General features: G+C 42.1%; 1 protein-coding gene across 4 annotated transcripts in view; it reads right to left on the bottom strand.

Moving 5' to 3' along the window:
* Positions 1-14,186, bottom strand: part of AMPH (amphiphysin) — a 220,668-nt gene extending 206,482 nt beyond the window's left edge. For all 4 annotated transcript variants that reach the window (XM_020289907.2, XM_076006299.1, XM_076006296.1 and 1 more), the window contains exon 1: positions 14,045-14,186. In XM_020289907.2, coding sequence (XP_020145496.2) covers positions 14,045-14,113 — 69 coding nt within the window. In that variant the 5' untranslated portion in view covers positions 14,114-14,186. The remainder of the gene's footprint in view (positions 1-14,044) is intronic.
* Positions 14,187-17,067: the final 2,881 nt, after the last annotated feature.

The following is a 17,067-nucleotide window of genomic DNA, read 5'->3' as shown; positions in this document are numbered from 1 at the left end:
ACTATAAAACAAGCCTCAATAAATTTGAAAGGACTGAAATCACATGAAGTATGTTCTCCAACTACAGTGGAAGAAAATTAGAAATTCTTAACATCAGAAATTTGGAAAATTAACAAATATATGGAAATGAAACAACATGCTCCTAAATAAACAATGGATCAAAGAAGAAATCACAAAGTGAAATCTGAATATTCCTTAAGATAAAGAAAAATGAAAACACAATATACCAACACTTATGGGGTACAACTAAAGTATTTAATGGAAAATTTATATGGTGAGTACCTATATTTAAAAAGAAGAAAGATGTCAAAGTAATAACCTAACCTTCCAACTTAAACTAAACACAAACTAAATCCAGAAAGAATAGAAGAAAGAAAATTATAAAGATTATATTGAAAACAAGTGAAATAGAGAACAGAAAAACTATTGAGAAAACCAGTGAAACCAAAAGCTGGTTCTTTGGAGATTAATAAATTGACAAACCTTTAGCTAAACTGACCAAGAAAGAGAGAGAAGGCTGACATTACTAAAATCAAGAATGAAACAGGGGACATTACTACTGACTCCACCGACATAAAAAGGCATATAAAGGAGTACTATAAATAATTTTATGACAAAAAATAAACAAACTAGATGAAATGGAAAATTCCTAGAAAGACACAAATTACCAAAACTGATTTAAAAAGAAATAGAAAATTCAAACAGACCTAAAATAAGTAAAGAGATTTTATTAGCATTCAAAAAATTTCCCACGAATAAAAAACCAAAGCCTAGAGTGAATTCCACCACCATTTAAAGAAGAAATAACACCAATCCTTCACAAATTCTTCCCAAAAATAGAAGAGAAGGGGTAACTTCCCAATTCATTCTATGAGACCACTATTACTCTGATACAAAAACCAAAGACATCATAAGAAAACAACAAAATATCCATTATGAATATAGATACATAAATCCTCAACAAAATATTAATACTAAAAAAATCAAGTTTAAAACCTAATGTACCAGTTCCTAGCAAATGGGGTATCTTCCCCAGTAGAACCAAATTCTCCTCTAAGTTTTGACCACTCTCCCTATAAGGCACTTTCAGCAATCTAATGACCATTCACTCCATAATAAAACAGACGAGATCAATGTAATTATAAATAAATCCCCCATAACTTACCCTACCTCCTCCTGTTACCTACCAAAAATATACAGCAGTTTTTTGAGGCAAATCTTTCATCTTACTGTACTTTTTGTGACTGCTGCATTAACCACAATTACTCTAAAATTACGTTACAGTGGCTTTTCCAGAATCAGATTATAGAGAATCCAACCTTCCATGCTATAAAACACTCCCAATAAGGAAGTTATTTGACCCTTGATGAAACATCTCCTCCAGAAAACTGATTGATTTATTTGAAATTCAGGTAGGCTTTTTTATGCATAAGGGTACTTTTTAAGCATCCTATATTGCATCACTTTTCACTCTTCTCTTTCTACTACATTCGAGGTAAATTTACAGTCATTGTGTAATACAAAGTCTTATTCTCCATATTATAACCCGGAAGTGGACCTAGGAGCTCGTAACCATCACAAAAACTCAACCAAACCCCCTTCTCTAAAATGGTATGCTTGCAAACTCCATTATGTCTTAGAATCACCCAAGGAACTTTTTAAAATTGTAGATAGATCTCAAGTTTTACTCAAGAGACTCTGATTTGGTAAATTTGTAACTAAGCCGAGGAATCTGCATTTTTAACTTGCCCACCTCCCCAAGTATTTCTGACCAAACTGCTCTCAAAGTACTTGATTTCTAGCTTCATTCTCTATGCCTAACAGTAGCAACTACAGGCCAATGTCAGTCCACAGGAGAATCTACTATGTGGGTCTCATGTCCCAACCCATAGTTCAGGAATGCGAGTGGTCCCCATTACAAGCATTTTGTGAAAGGGTAGCAAAAGTATTATAATTTTCCTAGAGACTCTCAGAGAAGATATTATGTTACAGAAATCTGTAGGTTAAAGAGGCAGGATTTCTTACACAGATTTCTCAAATATTGAGGAATTATAGAGTGTGTGAAGGGAATCACACTGTTCTTCAACCTGCTAGGCCATGCTACCATGAATTGGGAGATTCTCCCACGCTTGGATCATCTATACAACTCAAGAATTTGCAGCCATTATTAGTTAGAGGAAAAGACTGTCTGCTATAAAAGATTCTCTTCCAAATTTAAGATTCCCTCCAAGTTGCAAATTATCTCAAGCTGATAAGGTTATTATTCCTAAATCCAAGACCACTGCCTACAAAATAATCAAGTCAATGCCCGTAATTAAGTCAAGTCGGTGTCAGCCTTAACAATGTTTCTCTCTCTCCACCCCTATCTCTCTCCATATACATTATACACCAATTTATTGATTATATATAATCAAATAATGAAATGTTAGGCATCCTAATACAATCAAACCTTTTAAAAACAAAATAATCTTTCTAGATGTATGACATTTAAGAATTTGATAATGGCTTTCATTTTTATTTTAAACGTCCGATGGTTTAAGATAAGAGACCCTACTCTCAACAAATCCATGAAAGCAGGCTGAGTTGGAGTTTACCGCTGTTGTATAAAGCGATCTTTATATGCCTGATAATTCAGAGGGCTAATCAGCTCTGAACCACTGTCCTGGCTTTGTGTCAAGGAGGCAACTATGTTCAGAAAGATGCTTCAACATGTGAGGGTAGAAATCTGATCACACAAAAGGACTGCTGCTACAGTAGGACCATCCCAGCTGGGGCCACTTTTGGATAGTTAAATATTCAAATGCTAGACGAGATCATCGATAAGGCCAATGTTTATAGCTGATTCTGTATTCGACAGCTACTATTTCTGCCCAATGAATAAGGGCAAAGGGCCAGGGGTACAGAATGCTTCCTGACTCCCATACTTAACACGTCCTCACCCTATTCCTCTTGCCTGACGGCTGCTGCTCATTCTTAGGATCTTAGCTTAAAATCTACCTTCTTCAGGTAAGTGTGTTCAATCCTTTCACTCTAGATTAGTTCTCTAGATTACATACCAAACTGTATTTTCTCCTTACAAAATTTTTAAATATGATTTTTAATTAATAACTATGTAGTTAGTAATGTGTCTAAAGGTTTATCTCACTAACAACTCCTGCTGCATGCTCAACCAGCACAGCTTTGTTGACTTCTATATTATGAATATCTAGCACGTCCTTCCACATATTAGAGTCTCAATAAATGGCTCTAAATGAATGAATGACTTCTACCAGTTGTCTTGACAACAGAATAGATAACTATTAAGCATGTAAATGTAACACCCTTTACTCAACATAAGTTAGGTGCCATGACAAAAGTGCATGTATGCATGCGTCCATGTGTATTTTATTAAATCATTATAGGCACTTTAAGATAGGAAAAAGTATATATATGTTTATTAATATGTTCAATTATTATATATTCAAGATCTTCCCACTTATGAACTAAGCTTTCAACTAAATAACTGCATGAGAGTAAGGTGAAAATGACCAGAACAGTGGTTTTCTGATTTTTGTACATCTGTTCTAAGTAGTTTCAGGGCAATCAAAATGGATATATGATTATAACAGAGAAAATATTTCAAAACTAAGATCTTATCCATGGCTTTATACAATATCATTCTCAATAAAGGAGTCACTCAGTATGTGTTCAGGAAGTACATCTACAGCCAAACAGTATACTTAAATTTAGATTTCAAATCAATAAGAATGAAGTTTCAGCATTTCCACATTGAAAATTGGTCCATGGATGTATTCTCAGGAAATCGTGATTACAATCACTGTAATTTTATATGATGCTCTATATATGGTCTCATTATATTCTTTCATAGGTAAACTCCTTGAACTCTGTGATGATAGCATTTCCATTATGTAAATGTTAGCTATTACTGAGAATGTCTGGAAAATTATATTTGTAACACAAGGAATCTTTACATCTTTCATCCCCTTCACAGAAGCCCATTGACCCACTTATTTCCTCAGGAATTCTAGTCAGATGGCCCCTAATGTAAATGGCTAATATAACTTTTTAAAATTATGTTTGAACAGTGAGGTGGAAATTTCCAGACATTAAAAAGTCAGAACAATGCATCATTTTAAAAAATATTTTCCCTTTTCTATTCATTCCCTCCCAAGTTTCTTCACAATATTATTTTGTTTGAAACTAAATCATATTTTGTGTGTTTATGTGTGAAAGTTATATATAATCATATATACATATCTTTGTATGTATACAGACACACACACATACACACATACAGACACACACACATACACACATACCCTAAGATGGACTAAAGTGGCCCAAAAGAGAGTCAACTTCCAAGGAAGGAAACCAGAGGTCCTCTGGGGTTGGATTTTTCAAATTGTGGGCTTCAAATCAACCTAATATATACCAAGAAGAATTTTCTTAAAAGTGGAATAGAGGAGTGGAATGAAATGGATAATTCCGAGCACAGTGTGTGCTGATGTTTTAAATATTTCCTAACTTTGGAACCCTGGCACTATGGGCAAATCTGGGAAATCGGGAGTAGCGGGTAGAGCCGTGTATGTATATATGTACAAGTAAATTTGAAAATGATAAGACCATTACATGTGGAGCTCAGGCATACTGAGGCTGAGTATAACTGTGGAGGAAAAAGCTTCTGGCCCCTGCCCCGAGCCTGAGACCCACCAATGAGGGCTCTATGCTCTCGCTCACTGCAGTGCTCTCCCCAGGACAAGAATGACATCTGAATGCTGGACTCCCTTTGGAGACCCTTTACCACGAGACCATAGTAAAAACCATTGACTCCCTCAGTGAAGGAAACTCACCCTGGTGTTCTTGAAATTACCACAAGGAACAGGGACCCCAGGGAGGAGTAGAAGATTCCCATGAAAATTGTATGGGATGGAAAAATCATTTAATTTGAATATTTAAAGAAATGAGACCTAATTTTATACCCCAAGAAAAGAAGGTCATATTGTTTATACGAGTATTTATCAGTTATGATAAGTTGCATTGGTCCATAAAAAAAGGTGATTTTTAAATGTGACTTGTGGATCACACACACACACACGATAAAAACAAATATGCTATGTTGTCAAAGAGGATGGCAACTTTTACTAAATGTTAAAATCTGAGTTTCCACAGTTCTGATTCCCTATTGTACTCATTCCTGGGGAAAGAAGGATGCATAGGTATGTGTGTGTTTGGGTAAATTTTAAAAAGTGGAAGAAGAAAATCTTAGTGTATTCAGAATGTCCTTATTATTATTTTTAATTTTGGAAGTTTCTAATACAGCCAGAGAAAATTACCTTAGTGGAAGAGAAGATATAAGTTTTGTAAAACAAAGAAGCAGGCAATGAAAAAGCCTTTAGATGATCTTAAAAGTGGAACCTTTGATGTGCCTCCGAGACTTATGTCCAAAGTGTCCTCAGACATAAATGTGGTCACACAAGCTCCTCTTCTACAGACAAGGTGCCTAGGCCCCACAGAATCTCCTGGACAGAGGAGAGTCTCCATCTACCATTCTTCATACATGCCCACGCACACACACCCCATCCACGTGTTTCTCTTTGAGAACAAAACTAAATGTGGGCATCAGCAAGGCAATAACTCAAAAAAAGAGAGGTCAATGTCACATAAGTAGACATGTTGAAAGAGATGGCATTGTTTTTCATACAATATCACTCAATCAGTATAGGGTTGAACCTTATGACTGTCAATAATTGACTCTTTGACTTACAAGAATGACAATTCCACACAGTTCAGACTAATATTTATAGAGTTCCCACCATGTACAGAACCCATAAGGATAATTACATTTGATGTACTAGTTTCATAAAATGACTTAGCAAATGACAGTTACACCCTTATGATGACATCACAAAAGTCATAAAAAGAATAATGTGGAAGCGTTCTTTAAGACAATGTGTTTGCAGGGGTGGGAAGTTAACATGCAAGAACACAGAAAGGGCAAATCAGAACATCCTCATCCCTGAATGCCTACAATTCGCAAGGCATTTGCTCCCTATCCTCAAGCACCTACAATTCAGCTGAGAAGATGTAATGCATGAAAAAAGAAAGAAAGAAAGAAAGAAAGAAAGAAAGAAAGAAAGAAAGAAAGAAAGAAAGAAAGAAAGAAAGAAAGAAAGAAAGAAAGAAAGAAAGAAAGAAAGAAAGAAAGAAAGAAAGAAACTGCACCTAAGATTACATAATAATCATTTGGGACAGATAAACTGACATAAAGAATATCAAACTGGACAGGTCCTTAGAATTTAAACAGTCTAACTCTCTTATTAAAAAGAAAAAGCCTGGCAGCCTTGGGGGCCACTCCTGGGATTAGACCCCTGCCCTTCCCGTCGTGGCGCCGCCTCAGGCACCGCTACAGACTCTTGTCCCCTCAACAGCTGTCGCTCTGCCGCCCCCTCCGCCTCGCCTCAGGCCACACTGCCAATGGCCTCCCCTCACTGGCAGCCACCTCAGAGGCCACCATCTTCACCGTCAACGCCCCAGCCTGATCGCTGCCCGGCTGAGGTACCAGCTGTTGTCACGTCTGCCACAGGGTATGGAGACCTGACCCAAGAGGGCCAGGAAGGCCCTGTGAGCCAGGCTGGAGCGTGGGCCGGAGCCGATGACCGCATGGGCTGCCAGTCCGGCCCTAACTACAGCGTCACGGCGCTTGTGGCGGAGGTGGCCGGAGTCCTCCAGGTGGCTGCCCTGGCCAGAGCCCCTGAGGGCGGGAGCGCTGAAGAAGACTGGGACATCGTTCTGGTGGAGGAGGAGGAGGGGGAGGGGAGGGGGAGGAGGAGGGGGAGGAGGAGGAGGGGGAGGAGGAGGGGGAGGAGGAGGGGGAGGAGGAGGAGGGGGAGGGGGAGGAGAAGGATGGGGGAGGAGGAGAAGAACGCGCCGCCGGTGGGCCCTGACGGGATGGTGGACGCCGGTCAGTTCCCTGTGGCTGGCTTTCGTTTCGTGTTCTTGGATCTGGTGCACTTTCTTCTCCACCGCTTCTACTACAACGACCACATCCTGATCCGGCCCCGCGGCCGCCGCCTGCTGGTGACACCACCACGGAAGCCCAACCACGACGGCAGCGACGGCGTGAGCGACATCCTGGTGGTGCTCCAGGTGCCCGAGAGGCCGGCCGGACCTCCTCCCGCGGGGCGGGCGCGTCAGGCCCGGAGGAGCCAGCAGGCGGGGCCGCGGAAGAAGAGGAAGAAGAGGAGATGACCGTGACCGCCCATGAAGTAACTAAATATCAGTATGAAAACTGGGATGACGAAGACACCCAAAAACATGTAGGGGGGGGGGGAGCAAACGAAGCAGAAGAAGAAAAAGAGAAAGAAAACGAAGACGACGAAGGACCTCAAACGGACCTAGACCCAGGAGAGGGAAAGAAAGCCTAGAAAGTCTAGTTGGGAGGAATAGAAAGAAAAGGATGGATGGAGAACTTGAAGAAACAATCCGTTCTTCACTTTGTTTAGAGTCTTCGTTTTTTTTAAAAAGCCCACGGGAATTTCATCAATATTGATTTCATTTCAAAATTCATCACCCTGATACCTGAGTTTTTCTCTTAACTTTTACAGATATGTTATACAGCATTTGTTCAAGTTAAAAATAAATGTTTGTTTTAAGTGAATAAGCTCAAATATAGACAGATGTTTTCAAGATAAATAACACTCAAATCTCTGTTTTACACCTCTTTTTGTTTTGGACCACTTTAACTTCTATTGAAAGAGATCGTTTGTCACCATTTGTAAGCTTATTTTAAATGGTTTTATTGCAGCCAAAATAATTAAAATATCAACTTTAAAACAGTGTTTGTAAAGAGAGAGATGAGATGGAGATCAAGCCTCTAGTTAATGCTGCGCTGTTTACTTCCTACATTAGTCACTAGCCATGTGTGGCTACTGAGCGCTTGAAATGTGGCTGGTTCGATCTGGATGTGCTGTAAGTGAAAAATAGTATAAAGTATCTCTGTAATAACTAATTTCATGTTGAAATGATAATATATTGGCTTAAACAAAATATGGCATTAAAATTACTTTCACCAAAAAAAAAAAAAAGAAAAAGCCTAATGCTTTAAAAGGTTTAGCATTTTAACATACCAAAGGTTATTCTGCTCACTAGAGTCATGTTAAAACATGTTTAAAGGCAGTGCTTCACTGATTTAAATATTGCTTAGAGGTCAAGGAGGGTTAAGACCAAATAAATGCCACTGGATTTCACAAATAGATGAAGGTGGGCAAAAAAATAAAATCCTGAGGAATCAAATATTTAAATAGAAAGGCTGCTGGTTAAACATCACAGACTGACCGCATGTGCTTATTTCCATCTCATCTCAAAGCACAAAGAAAATGACAGCAAAGGAATTTAAAAAGGCATAAATATACAAGCACAACAACAGGAGAAGCAGCATTAGCGGATAAGACAGTTCAATACATTTTATAGAAGCTGAAAAATAGGATGAAAGAATGGAAACAAATCAGCAGAACATAGGAAACTTCCAAAAAAAAAAAGTGCTTGTGCAAGAGCAACCAGTGAAAAAGCAGACAATTCTCAATGCAGTTACACACACACAAACACACTCAGGATTAGGACCTGGTTCCACCAAGTACTGTAGAAGGTGAGGATGAAGCACAACAGTGACAACAGGGGACCGTCTGAATGGCTGGGAATACAGAATAGTTGAAATGTAAGGTCCCTTCCTTAACACTAGCACTGGCAAGGGAAGACCGGGATGACAGGGATACAGCCAGTCTAGAAAAATCCAGCCTAGATTATATTGATTAAAAAAGGGCAAAAACAAGGCTCCAAAAGGGGTGTCTCCAGGGTGAAGAAACAGAACAATGAGATTTTTTGATATATTGAACCTTGTATAATAATACTGATAGGCATTTGACAGACCTGATGAAGCAAGAAGAAACAATTTTAAATAGTTCACAGAAAAATAAATAAAATTTAAAAAACAAGGCAATCATTAACTCCAGGGAAAACAAAGAGCTGCATGAAAAACTTAATCCTCAGATAGGACTTCATAATTCCTAATTCCATAATTCCTTCATAACTCCATAATTTGAAGTCCTCAGATAGGACTTCAAAATTATAACTGCCACTCATCAAAGAACATCATTAAGAAAAAAGCAAGCCACTGTCTTGGAGAAAATGCTACAAAATGTCTGCATGATAAAGGATGCATATCCTGACTATACAAAGTATTATAAATCAGTAGTAAAAAGATAAGCAACCCAAATAAAAAAAAACAGGCAAAAGACTTTAACAAACACTTCACAAAAGAAGATATCAAAATTACCAATAAGCACATGAAAAGGCGCTCATCAGGGACCTGATAGTAAAGGAATTAAAAAGGTATGAACATGAAAAGACAGAGGACAGGAGAGGCAAAAAGAATGACAAGTATTCAGGATGACAGAAATGTTCTGTAACTTGATCTGACTGGTAGCTATGCACATATCCACATACATAGAAATTCATCAAGCTGAACACTTAAAATTTGTATACTTTATTCAACAAAAATTGTACTTCAATCTCTAAAAAGGTAATCTGAATCAACAATTTTTGTCATAATATATGATCGGGGAGGGAACAGTAGAAAAATGAATGCAGGAGAGCTAAATCTTTACCTATCTTCACCAAACATGAAAGATAGATCAAAAAATAGCTGTATAAGCATATTTTTTAGGAAATCTCATGGTCAGTAATATTGTCTCTGTGAAGCAAGCAGTTGACAAGAGGGGCACAGGGGACTGCTGTTTTTCATAATAATCTCTTTACTAATATTTAATTTTTTAAACTGTGCATATATCTTATTCAGTGGGATCTCTCCATCCCTGGCTTCAGCAGTGGCTTGTGACTCAGGCCCAATCCAACCCATGATCCTGGCCCTTGGCCATACAGATTTTTTTCTCCCAGGGATAGGCATAAGGCCTAATTTGGGCCAATGAGAGCTGTAAAGAGTTCTGTGAAAATGATTAAAGAAAAACATGCTCTTGCCTGGAGCTGCCGGCAGCCATCTTGCCACCATGAGAGAAGAACTTGTCCAAGAACGGAGCTGACAGGATGCACAGCACAGACAAGAGGTGGGGAGAAGGTACCTGAGCTCTAACATCTGTGGTTGAGCCCCTGGTGTCAGACAGGCCAAAGTTTGTCTAGCCCTGGCCTTTTCATAATTATAATAGGCAGTATCATAATAGTGGGAAAGCACTGGAATACTTGGATCCAAACTTCAGCTTTACTACCTACCAACTGTGTGACCTTGGGCATGTCACTTAACTTTTTCTTCATCTATAATATGAGAAGTAGTAATAGTGCCTACCTCACAGAATCAAATAAGTTAAAATATATAATATATATATGCATATGCATATATTTATATATACACTTATAAAAATATACATATAGCTTAATATAGATGCATGTTTATATTTTAAAAGCTTATTTAAATTTATATGTATAAAAACCACATATAAATAGTTAGCTAGTTTTACTATTAGCAATTTAATGCCTTTTTTCCTTAAGGCAGTATAAGTTGAGTTTTCTGATATTTGCAAGTAGCAGGATCCCAACTAAATCAACCACCCAAAAGAGAAACCATACAAAACCAACCAAAATATTTAAGCAGATATGCATAAAACTTAAACAAAACATTCTCTTTATGAGAAGAAATCATTAAAGAATTAAAAAGTAAATAGAAAAGGAAGAATGTTTGTGTAACCTTTAGGATTGATGCTGTTTTTGCCCTTACAAATAACAAGATGGAGAAGCTACAGAAAATGGGCAAAAATATAACACACAATTCACAAATAAAAAAATAGAAATGCACAAAAGTTTGCTTTTAAAAAATCAAGCAAATGAAATGAACCCAGAACTAATTTTTTCCAGGTAAATATTATTTTAAATTTTACTATGCAGAGTTGGCAAGTGTCTCATGGACTGCTGGTAAGAATGTAAATTGGTACAACCTTTCTGGAAGGCAATCTAGCTATAATAAAAATAAGCAAACCTTTGACACAATAATTCTTCTAGGAATTTAAGCAGATAATTAAAGGTATATGCAAACATTCTCCCTTTAAGTTTGCTTACTGACTTGTATTTATATAAAGAAAAATTGGAAAATGAATAATCTAAAAAACAGGGTATTCAGCAAAATCCATATATTTCAATACTCTTCGGCAATTTCAACTGTTGATAGAAAATATGTACATGTAAAGAAGGATGTCCATAATTATTAAATGAAATAAACAGGTTACCAAACCATATAGTATGAGCCTGTTTTAGTTGTATAAATATTTACATACACATATAGAAAAAGATACAGTAGAATATACATAAAATTATAGCGAAATCTCTATGTGGTAGAATTATGAGTTTCCTAATTTGCTGAGGGTTTTTTTCCTGCTTATATGTTTTATATACTGCTTATATATTTTATTCTTTCTTCAGTGAACCTTTACTGACTCCCAATAAGAGAAAAATGTATTTTAAATTCATAAAAAGACATATCACCTCTAAAAGTGATTTCAGTCGAGCCTGTGAATCAAAAATGCATGCAGGCTGGGAGGTGGAGCACAGATGATAAGAAAGTCAAAGGAGTGGAGTCTCTTTTAAGAAAATTCGGTTGTAAAACCAAAGAGCCTTAAGAACATAAGTGGCCTATAGTCACTGAGAACCTGCACTGGAGAAGAGGAAGGGGCCGAAGGTGCAGAAGGAGGGAGTCACTGTGGCAAATGTCTAACGTCCAACGCAGCCCCCGACAGCAGCACACCGTGCTCTCCATTCTCCAGCGGCTTCCCTTTGAGCTGGGCTGAGCTGCTTTCCCTTCACCCCACACGCTCCTTTCCCTTGTTCCAAGCATGCCCTGATGCTGCACTGACTCAAAAAGGGGGCAGAACTAACCCTGAGGCAGAACCCATACTCTCAGCCTCTCGGTGTCCTAACCCCTTGGCCCCCTAGCTATGTGCAACAGGCACTGTTCATCAGCAGCTTTCCGGAGGGAAGAAGATGGGATGCTTGAAACCCCTCCAGAGGCCATGGTACCCCTCCCCTATAGAAGAGTGAACGCCCCCCCCCCCAACTGCAGTCATAACATACACTTGACCTTAATCAAGGAAAAAAGTGAGTTTTCAACAATTCATAGGGCCTGAATGCTGTGTAAGAGAGATTATGTTTTCTTTTCATTTATTTTAGGCATATTAACAGCTGGTGACCTAGATTAAGAAATAATTTAATATGTGAAAAGGCAGACCATATCACTAAATTCCTTCACAGATGGAAGGTGGATTCAGTGAAAAGCTTCAGACAGAAGATTCAAGTAATTACTTGGAAGGCAGGGAGGAGGAATACCTACAAGTGGGTAAAATGAAGCACGGAAATGTGATAACAAAACCTGGCCCACATCCCAAGGCCAGCAGATCCCTGGCTACTTTCTGCACAAGTAACCAGGGCCTGCAAAGGGGCAGGAAACCTTGCTAATTCAGCTGCTGAGGGAGCGGCAGGAGGAGGATCATGTTAGTTCAGGATGAGCTTGGGTAGATATTAAAAGAAATACAATCCTCTTACTGCATCGAGAGTGTGCATGTGTGGAGGGAGGGACCAGCGGCGGCCACCAAGTCTCTGGACCTGGGGACAAAGGGATCAGTGCCCCTCTGCTCAGCTCCACGGGTTCAAGCAGAACTGGGGGGCTGCCTAAGTTTGGGTCTGAAGAGAGAAATTCACTGTCATAGCGAGCAACACGACAAATCTGACTTCCCGTAAAACAGGAAAACGCTGAACACCCCATATCCCCGGGCACCCCATATCCCAAGATGGAAAATACTGCCACGTGAAGGAAAACACAGTTCAACTGATACCAGTCATGGGCTCATTAGCTGGTGTTCATTTTCAAGTACAATGCTCAAGCTAAAATATAAATGTACTTTGCTCAGGGCACAAATGAAGACATTAGAGAGGTCAGATACAGCAGTGACCAGAAGAGCCAGGTAAGTCAGGTGCCCAGTACAATACCTTGCCAACTACCTGGGGCTGTGCTTGCTATGGCCCTGGGTTCATTTGTGCACATCTCTGGAGCAGAAAAATAAATTACTGTGGCCAGTTCACTAGGGGGCTTGCAAAACAACAGGGAACCCAACCGTGCGATATGGATTTTTTTATAATGCAATATAAAACGTCCCCCTTTGTGCTGCAATGTGCAGAAAAGAACTGTTAGGTTCGGGTCATATTTGTTTTTGACTTTCCAGAGGTCACTGGCATCAAAAGGGACACAAACATATAGACCAAAAAAAAAAAGTGTATATCTAGCTCTCTGTTTTGAACTCCAGAATTCACTCGACAGCGCTGTAAAAAGCCGTTGGTTGTTGCGAGCCAGCCCCATTGGTCTAAACAGAGATGATTTTTTTTTTTTTTTTTTTTTTTTTTTTTTTTTTTGGTGGCTCTGCTAAATCGTTCTTTTCTACCGCACTGGAGTAGCCACGAACTGCGCCCCCGACCCTGGCCCGGCCCGCGCCCCGAGGAAGTACGGCTGCCGCAATCTCCCGCCGGGGTGTGCGGGCCGCGTCCCCCCAGCTGCCTGCGGGCGAGCTGCGGGCGGGCGCCGGGAGCTGCGGACGCCGGGAGATGCGCTCCGCTCCGGGCGCGGCGGGCGAGCGGCCGCACCTGCGACTGCGGGTGCCCGGCGCCCGACCGGGGACAGCGACCATCCGGGCGGGCTCGGGGAGCCGTGCCAGCCGCGCAGGGGATTCCGAGGGCGGGCACATCCTGCGCCTCCAGGGCCGGGGTCAGCGGTCCCCGCGCCCCTGCCTCCCGGCCGGGTCCCCGCAGCCCGCAGCGCCCGAGTCCCGCCTTGCCGCAGTCCCCGCGCGCGGAGGGCAGGGCGTCCCCGCGTCCCTGTGCCCCCGGCCCGGCTCCGCAGGGCGCCGCACCGGGAGGCTCGGCCCCGCACCGCCGCAGCCGGTGCCCCGCCGGCCGCGCCCCCGCCTCGCGCCACCTGCCCCGGCCGCCCGGTGCCGACCTTTTCCTGCGCGCGGTTGAGTCGCTTCTGGACGTTCTTGGCGAAGATGCCCGTCTTCATGTCGGCCATGGCTGCGGTCCGGGGAGCCGCGAGGAGCGGAGCGCGCAGCGGGCCGGCGGCGGCGCGGAGCGGCGGGAGGAGGGGGACCGGGAAGAGGAGGAGCGGGAGGAGGAGAGCAGCGGAGGAGGAGGGGGAGAGGCGGCGAGGAGCAGCCGAGCGCCGGCGGGCCGAGGGCGGGGCGCGGCGACGCGCCGGCTTAAAGCGACACAGCGGAGGCGGGACGCGCTGGGACTTGCTGTGACACGGGGTGATGGGGGGTGGGAGGAGAAGAAAAGAGGGAAGAAGCCAGAAGCCCAAATGCCCAGCTAGCGCCTACAGTGATGGGGAGTCGGGAGGAGAAAGGGAAGGAAGCCAAGCAGCAGCCCCAAGGCCGCAGCTCAGGGGTTCTTTCCACTTAGAGTTTGTGGTAGGGGACAGTGAGAGGGGCCTGAGTCTTTCCAGAAAAAAATAAATAAAAAGGAAAAAGGAAAGCTGGGAGGGAGGGTAAGGGATAAAATGGAAGGAGAACCCCAGGGATGTGGAAGCCAGCGGGATTGGAGCTGCTCCAAAGCTGAGGGTGATGCGCCGGTCACCTGCTGCTCTTTGTAGTACCCCGCTGACCACCCTGGCCAGGGACCGCCCCCTCACCCACCCTGGGTGTTCCAGAAGAAGGACTGCACGTTGTAGCGGGGCAGGGGGGTGGACCTGGGCTGCCGGGAAACCAAGTCACTGCAGGGCGGTGGAGCAGCAGGAGAGAGGTAGGGGGAGAGGAAAATAGGCAGGGACATCGCTGACACTCGTTTAAACTTTAAGACAAGATTGGAGGGAAGGGGGTCTGTTGAGAAGGGTCAGCTTCTACAAGACAGGTGCTGTGATTTGGTCCTCTCTGAAATTTCTGTGCTGAGCATAAATCCTCACATAGACACTGTCTAGGAAATGGAGCCTCACATCAGCATGGAAGACCCAGGCCTCCTAACTTGTAACTTCCTTACAAACCTTCTGGCAGCCTTTCCAGGGATTCAGCATTCTCTGTATTCTTGGCAGACGTAAGAATAATAGGGATAAATTTGTCCTACACCTAGCCAGAGCTCTTGAAGGCTCTGACCAATAATCAGACTATTCATACTCAGTTTTTGATGAGGGTGTTGAGGAGAGGAAGGCAGGTGGTGCCCAGCAAACAGAGGTCGGAAGTGGATCAGGCACCTAAATCCTGTGAGTCCAGGTGAGCATCCTGCTGCACCCTTGGAGAAAACTGTCACATTGGTAGACCCCAGTGAATTTCCCCATAGTGTTCACTCCTGTGTAGCCCTGTAGTCCCCTCACCTTGACTCTGGAATGATGCTGTGACTAGCTTTAATCAATAAGATGCGGTGAAAAGTGATGCTGTGCCAGTTGCAGGCCTCGACCTTGAGAAACTAGTCAGGTATTGCACTCTGGGGAGCCCTGTGCTTCCATATAGGAAATTCAGCTACCCTCCTGTAAAAAATGCCAAGGAAAGGCCACGTGGAAAAGGGGAGGCCCTGAGATTATTTAGGGAAAAAAGCCAAAATATCTCAGCTTCCCAACTAAGCCCAGCCTCCAGTCAACTCACTGGCAGAATGCAGCCATACAAACAGCCATCAGCAAGACCAGCAGAAGAACCACCCAGCTGATCCCAGCCCCAAGTACAGAATGGTGAGAAAACAAAATATTAGTTGTTATAAGTCACTGACTTTTTAAATGATTTGTTATAAAGCGCTAGGTGACTGAAACACCCTAGTCTATTTGCTTAGCTTCTATTTCCCTAGGATGACTATCTGTCCCAGTTTGCCTAGGAATGAAGAGATTTTCAGGACACAGGACTTCTAGTGCTAAAATTGGGAAAGTCTTGGGCAAACTGGGACAAGTTGGTCACCTACTTCCAACATCCCAAGTAAACAGAAGTTTACTTCAGAGGGAAGTAAAGAGAAACTTGATCCTTCCCCATAGTCAACACTCAGTGGAAAAGATTGTGCTCCAGAAACTGAGAATTTGAGTCAACCTCCTCAAACAGGGGCCTTTAGACCCTGAGCTCTGCCTGGGGATCTGGATCACGAGGATACAAGTTATGCTGGAATACACCAGAAGTGTTCTAGAGAATGTCGGTCGATGGTCACTCTTACACATTCAGCTCCAGAGCCACCTCTGCTCCAACACTGGGCCTGGCGACAGCTCCCTGTAAGACATCACTGCCTTCTCTAACAGGCAGGGGACAAGAGTGCCAAGTACCAGATTTACTTTTCCTCTGCTTTCATACAGCCCAAGCCATCAGTCCCCATAGTAGTGGCCTTTGTCTCTCTTGCCATTACATTAATATCCCCACCCACATTTTTTGAACTCAGCAAATATTTCTTGAATAAAATTGCAAATGGCTAACTTTTCTTATCATTCAGATGTCCAAATCTAGTTCTGTAATGTGGGTGGAAAAGGGAGCCTTGTCATTTCTTCATAATTCTATTTGGAATACATGCTGAGCAGATTAAAAGTTGTTATATGCAAACTATTATCAAATCATTTGACTCCAACTGAGAAGTAAATCCATGTCCATTTTCAGGTTGCCATGTGGCTCATTCTAGCCATTCTTGGAATATTGACTGAGCACTTTAGCTGGTACTTAGCAGCTGTTCTGTAAATATTTGTTGAAAAGTGCATGCACGCGTGAGACTAGCTCATGGGCATCCATCATGCCAGGCATGGTGCTAGAGGTGAGAGATACCCACTCCTCAAGAAGTCTGATCTGGGATTCATGAATTCTTCCCCCAGAACCTTTTTAAAAATCTAAACCTGGCATGCTGGAGTTGCACAGATGCTAACAGAACAGATGAATGTAGCTTGCCAAACCTGATAATGCAGGTAAAAGAAGCATATGCCAAAGTGTAGCTTGGGTGATCTGGAACTATTTCTTTCTATTCTGCGGTAATGCTCCTGGAACAGGGGAGGTGAGGAGCCATGCTATAATGATTTTA

The sequence above is a fragment of the Microcebus murinus genome, chromosome 9, assembly GCF_040939455.1.
Source record: "Microcebus murinus isolate Inina chromosome 9, M.murinus_Inina_mat1.0, whole genome shotgun sequence".
NCBI classification, from domain to species: Eukaryota; Metazoa; Chordata; class Mammalia; order Primates; family Cheirogaleidae; genus Microcebus; species Microcebus murinus.
The sequence above is the reverse complement of the archived record's forward strand: the minus strand, read 5'-3'. Positions and strand labels throughout refer to the sequence as shown.